At 37.0% G+C, this 15473-nt stretch overlaps 2 protein-coding genes across 5 annotated transcripts in view; both read right to left on the bottom strand.

Annotated features, from left to right (window-relative positions):
* Positions 1 to 2284: 2284 nt before the first annotated feature.
* On the bottom strand, positions 2285 to 4120 carry LOC133652699 (dynein heavy chain-like). The gene is made up of 2 exons (XM_062051716.1): positions 3222 to 4120; positions 2285 to 3169 (listed from the first exon to the last, which is right to left on the bottom strand). Exons 1-2 carry the CDS (start codon positions 4118 to 4120, stop codon positions 3130 to 3132), a joined length of 939 nt encoding a protein of 312 aa, XP_061907700.1. The 3' UTR covers positions 2285 to 3129.
* Positions 4121 to 4164: 44 nt separating this feature from the next.
* The window catches only part of fgfr1a (fibroblast growth factor receptor 1a), a 75154-nt gene continuing 63845 nt past the window's right edge, over positions 4165 to 15473 (bottom strand). For 2 of the 4 annotated variants that reach the window (XM_062051712.1, XM_062051711.1), the window contains exons 14-18: positions 15136 to 15258; positions 14599 to 14669; positions 14383 to 14520; positions 4951 to 5056; positions 4165 to 4880 (exon numbers count right to left, since the gene is read on the bottom strand). In XM_062051712.1, coding sequence (XP_061907696.1) covers positions 4713 to 4880; positions 4951 to 5056; positions 14383 to 14520; positions 14599 to 14669; positions 15136 to 15258 — 606 coding nt within the window. In that variant the 3' untranslated portion in view covers positions 4165 to 4712. The remainder of the gene's footprint in view (positions 4881 to 4950; positions 5057 to 14382; positions 14521 to 14598; positions 14670 to 15135; positions 15259 to 15473) is intronic. The other 2 variants (XM_062051714.1, XM_062051713.1) reach the window with 1 other exon arrangement.

Below are 15473 nucleotides of genomic sequence, written 5' to 3' on the forward strand. Positions count from 1 at the left end.
CAGGAATGTGAACACAACCCCCAAGTCTCTCTTCTTATCAGTGTTGGGGGGAGGGGAAAGGCGGGCTTTCTTTGTGTGAAAAGAGTTGCTTTTGGCCTGTGGAAGGCCAGATCAACTTGGGCTGCGCATTTGTATGTGTTGTTCAAGGCTGGTCTCATTATTGCCAAAGCTTTGACAATAAAATTACAAAATACCTATTCTGTGCTTGGTGGTACGTTTGAGTTCAGTTGATATGTCATTAAGGAACTTGGGACTGACCAGCGTTTTACATCCCACTTGGAGGAACATCTGGTCAAACGCAACAATATATACATACATATATATACACATTAAAAAAAAAAATAATAATAATAATAAATTAATAAAAGCCTGGCAGGCCACCAGAACGCAGTCCCCGGAATCCGCGCCGGCGGACGAGGCAATGAGGGGTGCGCCAAACCCCAACCCCCCCACATGCATGTGTACAAGGCCCCCAAAGTGTCTACTGTGTAGTTAAAATTAGGAGGTCAGCCATTACAGCCGACCTCCAGTCCCTATTGATGTGTGTACTGTAGCGTGAGTGAGATATGTATGCTTGTGGGAACTAATAATGCCATTAAAATTGGGGGACATCAAGGTCTTGGTGGGTCCCAACCAAGCCGAGCCCTCCAAATCCTAAGTGTCTAATATGCAGCTAAGATTGAGGGATGGCCGAGCAGGGGACAAGACAGGAGGACTGGAGCCCCATAGGAGGCATCCTCAACCCCCCGCCATGCCTCCCCGCAGGACAATCCCCCAAAGTCCTATATTTGTGTGACTGTGTGTGCTATAAGTAGGAGTAGAGTTTTCTTTTTCTTACTTTGGCCAAAAATAGAACAAACACATTCTGAAAATATTACAACAAAAATATAGAAAAAGCAGTAAAGTTTAGATCCATGAAGGAAAGAAGAAAGTCAATGAATGTTTATAAGTGAATACATTTACATAAACATGTGTTGTCTTTTGTATTATTATTATTATTATGAATGAAGTAACGTTTATGACAACCTTTTTCCAGAACACAAAATAGAATTTGAGATATAACAGGGTAATGTACAACACAATATAGAATGTGAGATATAACAGGATAATGTAGAACACAATATAGAATGTGAGATATAACAGGATAATGTAGAACACAATATAGAATTTGAGATATAACAGGATAATGTAGAACACAATATAGAATGTGAGATATAACAGGATAATGTAGAACACAATATAGAATGTGAGATATAACAGGATAATGTAGAACACAATATAGAATGTGAGATATAACAGGATAATGTAGAACACAATATAGAATGTGAGATATAACAGGATAATGTAGAACACAATATAGAATGTGAGATATAACAGGATAATGTAGAACAGTGGTCCCCAACCACCAGTCCGCGGACCGATTGGTACCGGGGCGCACAAGAAATTAAAAAAAATATATATATTTTTTTTATTTACATAAATAAATACAATCATGTGTGCTTACGGACTGTATCCTTGCAGACTGTATTGATGTATAATGTATATATTGTCTTTTTTATGTTGATTTCATTAAAAAAAAAAAATCCTTCAGATCCTTCAGCCTTGACTTTGACACTAAAGACAAACAGTTCAATATGGATGAATGGATGTATGGATGTATGTATGTATGGATGTATGGATGAATGGATGTATGGATGTATGGATGTATGGATGTATGTATGTATGTATGTATGGATGAATGGATGTATGGATGTATGGATGTATGGATGTATGTATGTATGGATGGATGTATGGATGTATGGATGTATGGATGTATGGATGAATGTATGGATGAATGGATGTATATTCATGAAAAGTTAAGAGTAATAATGCACAACAGTTCACAGTTGTATCATTCCTGTCTTGTCATTTTTGACAGTGACCTATTTTTTAATAATGTGATGAATGTGACTAAGGTGTTACTTTGGTTTCTTTAGCTCACACGCAGTCAGCAGTCATTTCTTCAACTTCTGGACTTTTAGTTCCTCAAGGCTCCGTTTGAAGTCCTGCTTGTTTTCATCATTTTGGGCAAGCGGCGGCTCCGAAGTTCAGTTGAAGTTTGTGTTGTGCAGCAGATTGTTAAACACGTCGTCCAGGTGATCTTTGACTAGCTTGTTTTGCAGGAGGTCCTTGAACACAACAGAGCTCTCCTGCCACTCGGACAAAAGAAATGACGCTCTAAGACATTTGTGGAATTGTGACTTGACTTCAGACATTCTGACAACTTTCTTTTTAAAAAGCATTTTATTACATGTTATTTATTTATGAGGACATTTGTGTTGCAAGCCTTCACCACAAGTGTTTTGGCAGCAGAAGTCACTCCTGTTAGAGCATTTCCACTAGAAGGGAAGGCATGCATTTCCAGTAGAAGGGAAGGCATGCATTTCCACTAGAAGGGAAGGCATGCATTTCCACTAGAAGGGAAGGCATGCATTTCCAGTAGAAGGGAAGGCATGCATTTCCACTAGAAGGGAAGGCATGCATTTCCAGTAGAAGGGAAGGCATGCATTTCCAGTAGAAGGGAAGGCATGCATTTCCACTAGAAGGGAAGGCATGCATTTCCAGTAGAAGGGAAGGCATGCATTTCCAGTAGAAGGGAAGGCATGCATTTCCACTAGAAGGGAAGCCATGCATTTCCAGTAGAAGGGAAGGCATGCATTTCCAGTAGAAGGGAAGGCATGCATTTCCAGTAGAAGGGAAGGCATGCATTTCCAGTAGAAGGGAAGGCATGCATTTCCACTAGAAGGGAAGGCATGCATTTCCAGTAGAAGGGAAGGCATGCATTTCCAGTAGAAGGGAAGGCATGCATTTCCAGTAGAAGGGAAGGCATGCATTTCCACTAGAAGGGAAGGCATGCATTTCCAGTAGAAGGGAAGGCATGCATTTCCAGTAGAAGGGAAGGCATGCATTTCCAGTAGAAGGGAAGGCATGCATTTCCAGTAGAAGGGAAGGCATGCATTTCCAGTAGAAGGGAAGGCATGCATGCACAATGCAAGTGCACGACGTTGACTGAAGCTAAACATGGCAGCTTTTCAAAGAGGGCGGTCAAAACACACGTGTAAACTTACCACCCTCAGTGGGATGCAATTCCTACATTTCCATTGTGTACTTGCTCTGAGACAGAGACATTGTGTACATGTTCCGACACAGAGACATTGTGTACATGTTCTGAGACAGACATAGTGTACATTGTGTACATGTTCTGAGACAGACATAGTGTACATTGTGTACATGTTCTGAGACAGAGACATTGTGTACATGTTCTGAGACAGACATAGTGTACATAGTGTACATGTTCTGAGACAGACATAGTGTACATAGTGTACATGTTCTGAGAAAGAGACATTGTGTACATGTTCTGAGACAGAGACATTGTGTACATGTTCTGAGACAGAGACATTGTGTACATGTTCTGAGACAGAGACATTGTGTACATGTTCTGAGACAGAGACATTGTGTACATGTTCTGAGACAGACATAGTGTACATTGTGTACATGTTCTGAGACAGACATAGTGTACATAGTGTACATAGTGTACATGTTCTGAGAAAGAGACAGTGTACATTGTGTACATGTTCTGAGACAGAGCCATAGTGTACATAGTGTACATTGTGTACATGTTCTGAGACAGAGACATAGTGTACATGTTCTGAGACAGACAGTGTACATAGTGTACATTGTGTACATAGTGTACATGTTGTGAGACAGAGACCTTGTGTACATAGTGTACATAGTGTACATGTTGTGAGACAGAGACATTGTGTACATAGTGTACATGTTCTGAGACAGAGACATTGTGTACATAGTGTACATGTTGTGAGACAGAGACATAGTGTACATAGTGTACATGTTGTGAGACAGAGACATTGTGTACATAGTGTACATGTTCTGAGACAGAGACATAGTGTACATTGTGTACATGTTCTGAGACAGACATAGTGTACATAGTGTACATGTTGTGAGACAGAGACATAGTGTACATAGTGTACATAGTGTACATGTTCTGAGACAGAGACATAGTGTACATTGTGTACATAGTGTACATGTTGTGAGACAGAGACATTGTGTACATAGTGTACATGTTCTGAGACAGACATAGTGTACATAGTGTACATAGTGTACATGTTGTGAGACAGAGACATAGTGTACATAGTGTACATAGTGTACATGTTGTGAGAAAGAGCCTCCCTCAAACATTAAGTTCCACTGATATGCACGACTTACAATGAAAAAGCATGTTTATAAAAATAGAAAATACATTGTGTATTTTCTATTGCTAGTTAAGATGAGGTTAAGATGAGGGAATTAAAGCTGGACAAAAACACGTCTACAGATTATATTCAAGAATGACTCAAACGCATTCCTGGAAAAAACTCTATTATGGTCATAAAAATAAGAGTAGAGTGTAAATATATTTTCATATTTATATTTTCCTGGCTGTATTTACAAGAATAGTTATGGTGATATTTGGTCACAATAAAAAGCCAGTTCTTGAGTCTCCTGTCCTACGTTGCTAAGTGAGACCCTTTCCTGACCTGGGACCAAAAGAGAAGTGCCCCACAAACAAGTCCACGGTCCCACCAAGCTCTGGTCTCCTGGAGCAGCAGCAGTCCTCAGCTTCATCTCTGGGAATGTAGCAAAGTCTCAATGTTTGCCCGCATGGACGTGACGTGTCAGCGCTTCTTAATGGCCGCCACCATTGAATGGGGAGGCAGTTTGGGCAGGCAGGGCTCCTCAGCACCTGCATCGTGGGAGAAGACCGAGTCCTCGCCTGAAGAGCAGGTGGAGCTGCGGGTGTTGGGGGAGTATTGATCCGAGGGCACGGACAGCTCCAAATACTCCTGCATGCATGCGGGACATCATTTAGATAGCAAACAAACATGGCTCACCTGTAATGAGGACAGCACGCACCTGGTTGGAGGTCATGGCCAGGCAGCGGTCCAAGTCCTCCACCAGCTGCTTGAATGTTGGCCTGTGGGAGGGAACGGCGTGCCAGCAGTCCCTCATCATCATGTACCTGCGCCAAGGACTACACTTGTCAAGCATTCAAAGAACGGCGTGCCAGCAGTCCCTCATCATCATGTACCTGCGCCAAGGACTACACTTGTCAAGCATTCACCGACATGTACCTGCGCCAAGGACTACACTTGTCAAGCATTCACCGACATGTACCTGCGCCAAGGACTACACTTGTCAAGCATTCAAAGAACGGCGTGCCAGCAGTCCCTCATCATCATGTACCTGCGCCAAGGACTACACTTGTCAAGCATTCAAAGAACGGCGTGCCAGCAGTCCCTCATCATCATGTACCTGCGCCAAGGACTACACTTGTCAAGCATTCACCGACATGTACCTGCGCCAAGGACTACACTTGTCAAGCATTCACCGACATGTACCTGCGCCAAGGACTACACTTGTCAAGCATTCAAAGAACGGCGTGCCAGCAGTCCCTCATCATCATGTATCAATCAATCAATCAATGTTTATTTATATAGCCCTAATGCGCCAAGGACTACACTTGTCAAGCATTCACCGACATGTACCTGCGCCAAGGACTACACTTGTCAAGCATTCACCGACATGTACCTGCGCCAAGGACTACACTTGTCAAGCATTCAAAGAACGGCGTGCCAGCAGTCCCTCATCATCATGTACCTGCGCCAAGGACTACACTTGTCAAGCATTCAAAGAACGGCGTGCCAGCAGTCCCTCATCATCATGTACCTGCGCCAAGGACTACACTTGTCAAGCATTCACCGACATGTACCTGCGCCAAGGACTACACTTGTCAAGCATTCACCGACATGTACCTGCGCCAAGGACTACACTTGTCAAGCATTCAAAGAACGGCGTGCCAGCAGTCCCTCATCATCATGTACCTGCGCCAAGGACTACACTTGTCAAGCATTCACCGACATGTACCTGCGCCAAGGACTACACTTGTCAAGCATTCACCGACATGTACCTGCGCCAAGGACTACACTTGTCAAGCATTCACCGACATGTACCTGCGCCAAGGACTACACTTGTCAAGCATTCAAAGAACGGCGTGCCAGCAGTCCCTCATCATCATGTACCTGCGCCAAGGACTACACTTGTCAAGCATTCACCAACACACTTCAAGTCAACGTCTCTGGGAATAACATACAGTATATATATATATATATATATATATATATATATATATATATATATATATATATATATATATATATATATATATATATATATATATATATATATATATATATATATATATATATACAGTGTTTCCCATAAACTGCCAAGATACCTGTGGCGGTGGGGGCGTGGCTATGGGCGTGGTCACCATGACATCATCAAGTAATTTGCATAATTTACTACAATGATATGATTTTCTCTAAAAGGCTCAAAAACTGTATAATTACTAATTAATAATAACAGTTTTGTTTTAAACGTCCATCCATCCATCCATCCATCCATTTTACAATATAATTACAACACTTTATGTACATATTTATATACAGATTTGAACAATAAGTTATTCACTGAAATATATTTATTAATTGTGGTTCTTACAAAAAATATATCTTATAAAATATAAAAGCTCAAATGTCTCTTGAAGCTCTGCCCCTTTAATTAGTGCATACTAAATCATTTAACTTTAGCCTACTACTACAAGCATATTATTTACCAGCAACATAAAGTGAAACAGAGGCAGAGGTGTCCTGCCACAGTCAGTAACAAATAAACAGAAAACAGTAGTGGTCAAATACAAATAAGGCAACAAGAGAAGTATCCTACACTTCTCTTTTATAAAGTAAATGTGAACAGCCTATATGGGCATCTACATCAACTATATGATCATCTACATCTACATCTACATCAACTATATGATCATCTACATCTACATCTACATCAACTATATGATCATCTACATCTACATCAACTATATGATCATCTACATCTACATCTACATCAACTATATGATCATCTACATCTACATCAACTATATGATCATCTACATCTACATCAACTATATGATCATCTACATCTACATCTACATCAACTATATGATCATCTACATCTACATCAACTATATGATCATCTACATCCACATCTACATCTACATCAACTATATGATCATCTACATCTACATCTACATCAACTATATGATCATCTACATCTACATCAACTATATGATCATCTACATCTACATCAACTATATGATCATCTACATCTACATCAACTATATGATCATCTACATCAACTATATGATCATCTACATCTACATCTACATCAACTATATGATCATCTACATCTACATCAACTATATGATCATCTACGTCTACATCAACTATATGATCATCTACATCTACATCTACATCAACTATATGATCATCTACATCTACATCAACTATATGATCATCTACATCTACATCAACTATATGATCATCTACATCTACATCAACTATATGATCATCTACATCTACATCTACATCAACTATATGATCATCTACATCTACATCTACATCAACTATATGATCATCTACATCTACATCAACTATATGATCATCTACATCTACATCAACTATATGATCATCTACATCTACATCTACATCAACTATATGATCATCTACATCTACATCTACATCAACTATATGATCATCTACATCTACATCTACATCAACTATATGATAATCTACATCTACATCAACTATATGATCATCTACATCTACATCAACTATATGATCATCTACATCTACATCAACTATATGATCATCTACATCTACATCAACTATATGATCATCTACATCTACATCTACATCAACTATATGATCATCTACATCTACATCAACTATATGATCATCTACATCTACATCAACTATATGATCATCTACATCTACTATATGATCATCTACATCTACATCTACATCAACTATATGATCATCTACATCTACATCAACTATATGATCATCTACATCTACATCAACTATATGATCATCTACATCTACATCAACTATATGATCATCTACATCTACATCAACTGTATGATCATCTACATCTACATCTACATCAACTATATGATCATCTACATCTACATCAACTATATGATCATCTACATCAACTATATGATCATCTATATCTACATCTACATCAACTATATGATCATCTACATCTACATCAACTATATGATCATCTACATCTACATCAACTATATGATCATCTACATCTACATCAACTATATGATCATCTACATCTACATCTACATCAACTATATGATCATCTACATCTACATCTACATCAACTATATGATCATCTACATCTACATCAACTATATGATCATCTACATCTACATCAACTATATGATCATCTACATCTACATCAACTATATGATCATCTACATCTACATCAACTATATGATCATCTACATCTACATCTACATCAACTATATGATCATCTACATCTACATCTACATCAACTATATGATCATCTACATCTACATCAACTATATGATCATCTACATCTACATCTACATCAACTATATGATCATCTACATCTACATCAACTATATGATCATCTACATCTACATCAACTATATGATCATCTACATCTACATCAACTATATGATCATCTACATCTACATCAACTATATGATCATCTACATCTACATCAACTATATGATCATCTACATCTACATCAACTATATGATCATCTACATCTACATCAACTATATGATCATCTACATCAACTATATGATCATCTACATCTACATCAACTATATGATCATCTACATCTACATCAACTATATGATCATCTACATCTACATCAACTATATGATCATCTACATCTACATCAACTATATGATCATCTACATCAACTATATGATCATCTACATCTACATCAACTATATGATCATCTACATCTACATCTACATAAACTATATGATCATCTACATCTACATCAACTATATGATCATCTGCATCTACATCAACTATATGATCATCTACATCTACATCTACATCAACTATATGATCATCTACATCTACATCTACATCAACTATATGATCATGTACATCTACATCTACATCAACTATATGATCATCTACATCTACATCTACTATATGATCATCTACATCTACATCAACTATATGATCATCTACATCTACATCAACTATATGATCATCTACATCTACATCTACATCAACTATATGATCATCTACATCTACATCAACTATATGATCATCTACATCTACATCAACTATATGATCATCTACATCTACATCAACTATATGATCATCTACATCTACATCAACTATATGATCATCTACATCTACATCTACATCAACTATATGATCATCTACATCTACATAAACTATATGATCATCTACATCTACATCAACTATATGATCATCTACATCTACATCAACTATATGATCATCTACATCTACATCTACATCAACTATACGATCATCTACATCTACATCAACTATATGATCATCTACATCTACATCTACATCAACTATATGATCATCTACATCTACATCAACTATATGATCATCTACATCTACATCTACATCAACTATATGATCATCTACATCTACATCAACTATATGATCATCTACATCTACATCTACATCAACTATATGATCATCTACATCTACATCAACTATATGATCATCTACATCTACATCTACATCAACTATATGATCATCTACATCTACATCTACATCTACATCAACTATATGATTTGCCTGAGAAGCTGGAAAGCACAAAAAAAATTAAAAATTAAAAATACATTATTTTTTTTATTTTTTTTTTTTTATTTGTGGCGGACGTAATTCTTTCGTGGCGGGCCACCACAAATAAATGAATGTGTGGGAAACACTGAGTATATATATATATATATACATATATATATATATATATATATATATATATATATATACATACATATATATATATATATATATATATATATATATATATATATATATATATATATATATATATATATATATATATATATATATATATATATATATATATATATGCCCTCGAGTCAAAAAGTTTGGGGACCCCTGGTTTATGTTGACAAACTGGTTTATGTTGACAAACATGGTTGACCGTGTATGTCGACGTGGACTTAAGCGGCCACTTTGTAGTAATCAGAAGAAGACTGGGAACTGGAACTTGATGACTTGGTGGACAGACTAGATGTTGACATAAGTGGGATCAACTTAAGCAGGTTCCACGCCACTAAAACAGAAAGAGTCATAGACGACCACAAGGTATCCCACCCCTCAGCCCCTGATAGTTTTAGTGAACGTGTAATATTTCAACAACACACTCAGGCTCACATGAGATCGTCTAAAAAAGCTCAACTATATTTGAAGAACATTTTTTATTGCAAAATATTAGCTAGCTACTAAACATTGTGGCTATGCATGAAATGTAGCCACAAGGTATAAACAACAATATATCAAAGCTAATGGCATTATTATATTACATACATAATAAGACAATTAGAAAATAGATGAGGTAGGAATCACGCAAAAATAGAACATTTTAGTGGTGTTTAAAAAAAAAAGGGGTCAAAAATTGTCAGTGCTATATTTTCTATGATTTAGTTTGTGAGCTGACAGACGTGTTCACACAGCTACTCATTATTTGAGTATTCCAGTAATCTATTAGTTAGTGAGCTGACAGATGTGTTCACACAGCTACTCATTATTTGAGTATTCCAGTAATCTATTAGTTAGTGAGCTGACAGACGTGTTCACACAGCTACTCATTATTTGAGTATTCCAGTAATCTATTAGTTAGTGAGCTGACAGACGTGTTCACACAGCTACTCATTATTTGAGTATTCCAGTAATCTATTAGTTAGTGAGCTGACAGACGTGTTCACACAGCTACTCATTATTTGAGTATTCCAGTAATCTATGAGTATTTCAGTAATCTATTAGTTTGTGAGCTGACAGACGTGTTCACACAGCTACTCATTATTTGAGTATTCCAGTAATCTATTAGTTTGGTCAACTAACTGCAAAGTGGATACAAAAAAAAAGACACTTCATAGCTTGAGTTGTATTTCATGGAGAATAGTTGAGCAATGTTTCTGCTAGAGCAGAGGTTCTTAAACTGGGTTCCATCCAAGCCTAGTGGTTCTGTGAGTCGGGCTCAGGGGTTCAGTGGAGCCTCCACCGCAGAGGTCAAGACACACCCGACTCATCGTGTAAATACAAACTTCTCCCTATCAGCGTCTTATGGATACCCTCAAACAATGTTCCCTCTAATGTTCCATGTGATTTGCAGGTGTGTCATTTGTTGTGACTTCATGTTGCTGTTGTTCTTTGAACAAGGTGATGTTCATGCACGCTTCATTTGGTGCACCACTAAAAAAAATATATAACTTTGTCTTGAATTTGAAAAACAATATATATATTATTTTTCACTAAAGAAGGGTTGGGTGAATGCGCAGATGAAACTGGTGGGGTTCAGCACCTCCAACAAGGTTAAGAAGCACTGTGCGAGACATAACCTTCATTCTTTTTTTGAGATCATAGAACATGAAACAGCCTGGAATAGCACGTTTAACATGAGTGCAGTTTAACATGAGTGCAGTTTAACATGAGTGCAGTTTAACATGAGTGCAGTTTAACATGAGTGCAGTTTAACATGAGTGCAGTTTAACATGAGTGCAGTTTAACATGAGTGCAGTTTAACATGAGTGCAGTTTAACATGAGTGCAGTTTAACATGAGTGCAGTTTAACATGAGTGCAGTTTAACATGAGTGCAGTTTAACATGAGTGCAGTTTAACATGAGTGCAGTTTAACATGAGTGCAGTTTAACATGAGTGCAGTTTAACATGAGTGCAGTTTAACATGAGTGCATGGATAGAAAGAACATGTTGTCAGCTGCACTTTAACTATTGCAGCACTCCCAATTTCATCAATTCTATAACGTTGATATTCTACATGAATCATAACTGCATTAAAGCCATTAAACCCATCAATTAATTAATTGAATGTATTCATTTGTGCAGCCCTATATAGAGTGAATGCAAGGACCATGCCATGTTTCTTCTATTGGACCCTTCCATACTTTGACACTTTTCAAAGCTAACATCATTATCTGGATCCTCACAAAGATGCAATAGTTAACTAAAACACTATCTTACTAAGAAGCTAACTAACTCACAAAGATGCAATAGTTAACTAAAACACTATCTTACTAAGAAGCCAACTAACTCACAAAGATGCAATAGTTAACTAAATAACTATCTTACTAACAAGCCAACTAACTCACAAAGATGCAATAGTTAATAACTAAATAACTATCTTACTAAAAAGCCAACTAACTCACAAAGATGCAATAGTTAATAACTATCTTACTAAGAAGCTAACTAACTCACAAAGATGCAATAGTTAACTAAAACACTATCTTACTAAGAAGCCAACTAACTCACAAAGATGCAATAGTTAACTAAATAACTATCTTACTAACAAGCCAACTAACTCACAAAGATGCAATAGTTAATAACTAAATAACTATCTTACTAAGAAGCCAACTAACTCACAAAGATGCAATAGTTAATAACTAAATAACTATCTTACTAAGAAGCCAACTAACTCACAAAGATGCAATAGTTAATAATTAAATAACTATCTTACTAAGAAGCCAACTAACTCACAAAGATGCAATAGTTAATAACTATCTTACTAAGAAGCCAACTAACTCACAAAGATGCAATAGTTAACTAAATAACTATCTTACTAACAAGCCAACTAACTCACAAAGATGCAATAGTTAATAACTAAATAACTATCTTACTAAGAAGCCAACTAACTCACAAAGATGCAATAGTTAATAACTAAATAACTATCTTACTAAGAAGCCAACTAACTCACAAAGATGCAATAGTTAATAATTAAATAACTATCTTACTAAGAAGCCAACTAACTCACAAAGATGCAATAGTTAATAACTATCTTACTAAGAAGCCAACTAACTCACAAAGATGCAATAGTTAATAACTATCTTACTAAGAAGCCAACTAACTCACAAAGATGCAATAGTTAATAACTATCTTACTAACAAGCCAACTAACTCACAAATATGCAATAGTTAACTAAAACACTATCTTACTAACAAGCCAACTAACTCACAAAGATGCAATAGTTAACTAAAACACTATTTTACTAAGAAGCCAACTAACTCACAAAGATGCAATAGTTAACTAAAACACTATCTTACTAAGAAGCCAACTAACTCACAAAGATGCAATAGTTAATAACTAAATAACTATCTTACTAAGAAGCCAACTAACTCACAAAGATGCAATAGTTAATTATTAAATAACTATCTTACTAAGAAGCCAACTAACTCACAAAGATGCAATAGTTAATAACTATCTTACTAACAAGCCAACTAACTCACAAAGATGCAATAGTTAACTAAAACACTATCTTACTAAGAAGCCAACTAACTCCCAAAGATGCAATAGTTAATAACTATCTTACTAAGAAGGCAACTAACTCACAAAGATGCAATAGTTAATAACTATCTTACTAAGAAGCCAACTAACTCCCAAAGATGCAATAGTTAATAACTATCTTACTAAGAAGCCAACTAACTCACAAAGATGCAATAGTTAATAACTATCTTACTAAGAAGCCAACTAACTCACAAAGATGCAATAGTTAATAACTATCTTACTAAGAAGCCAACTAACTCCCAAAGATGCAATAGTTAATAACTATCTTACTAAGAAGCCAACTAACTCACAAAGATGCAATAGTTAATAACTATCTTACTAAGAAGCCAACTAACTCACAAAGATGCAATAGTTAATAACTATCTTACTAAGAAGCCAACTAACTCACAAAGATGCAATAGTTAATAACTATCTTACTAAGAAGGCAACTAACTCACAAAGATGCAATAGTTAATAACTATCTTACTAAGAAGGCAACTAACAATGCATGTAACGATGCAGCCAACTAAATATGAGATGATTTCAATGCTGTTAAAAGAAAGTCGAGGGTAAGTTGAGGTGAAAAGGTGTCCTTACAGCTGATTGCTGTTAAAAGAAAGTCGAGGGTAAGTTGAGGTAAAAAGGTGTCCTTACAGCTGATTGCTGTTAAAAGAAAGTCGAGGCTAAGTTGAGGTAAAAAGGTGTCCTTACAGCTGATTGCTGTTAAAAGAAAGTCGAGGGTAAGTTGAGGTAAAAAGTTGTCCTTACAGCTGATTACTGTTAAAAGAAAGTCGAGGGTAAGTTGAGGTAAAAAGGTGTCCTTACAGCTGATTGCTGTTAAAAGAAAGTCGAGGGTAAGTTGAGGTAAAAAGTTGTCCTTACAGCTGATGAGTGCAGGTGGTTGGTTGATCCATGCGGTGACCTTCCTTCAACAGCTTGAACAGCTCTTCCACGGGTACACCGGGGTACGGAGAGCCTCCCAGGGTGAAGATTTCCCAAAGCAGCACCCCAAAGGACCAGCTGCAGACAATCACCGCAAAGGAAGCCATTAAGTCTTTGGATGGATATTTGGAGAGAAAGCAATGGTATGACACTCACACATCACTTTGGTGTGTGTAGATCCGATCAAACAGAGCTTCAGGAGCCATCCATTTGACTGGTAAGCGCCCCTGTGGGGAAGATGCACTTGATATTGCTGATTATCTGCAGAAGTATTAGTCCCCAAGAAGATGCACTTCTTATTGCTGATTATCTGCAGAAGTATTAGTCCCCAAGAAGATGGACTTCTTATTGCTGATTATCTGCAGAAGTATTAGTCCCCAAGAAGATGCACTTCTTATTGCTGATTATCTGCAGAAGTATTAGTCCCCAAGAAGATGCACTTCTTATTGCTGATTATCTGCAGAAGTATTAGTCCCCAAGAAGATGCACTTCTTATTGCTGATTATCTGCAGAAGTATTAGTCCCCAAGAAGATGCACTTCTTATTGCTGATTATCTGCAGAAGTATTAGTCCCCAAGAAGATGCACTTCTTATTGCTGATTATCTGCAGAAGTATTAGTCCCCAAGAAGATGCACTTCTTATTGCTGATTATCTGCAGAAGTATTAGTCCCCAAGAAGATGCAAGCACTTACATTGGTGGTCTTCTTGTAGTAATCAATGTGGTGGATGTCTCGTGCCAGACCAAAGTCGGCTATTTTCATCACATTGTCCTCAGTCACCAACACATTACGAGCAGCAAGATCTCTGTGGATGCACTGGACACAAGCACACATACAACTTCACTTTCTGTGGACACAAGCACACATACAACTTCACTTTCTGTGGACACAAGCACACATACAACTTCACTTTCTGTGGACACAAGCACACATACAACTTCACTTTCTGTGGACACAAGCACACATACAACTTCACTTTCTGTGGACACAAGCACACATACAACTTCACTTTCTGTGGACACAAGCACACA

This window comes from Entelurus aequoreus, linkage group LG06 (genome assembly GCF_033978785.1).
Source record: "Entelurus aequoreus isolate RoL-2023_Sb linkage group LG06, RoL_Eaeq_v1.1, whole genome shotgun sequence".
NCBI classification, from domain to species: Eukaryota; Metazoa; Chordata; class Actinopteri; order Syngnathiformes; family Syngnathidae; genus Entelurus; species Entelurus aequoreus.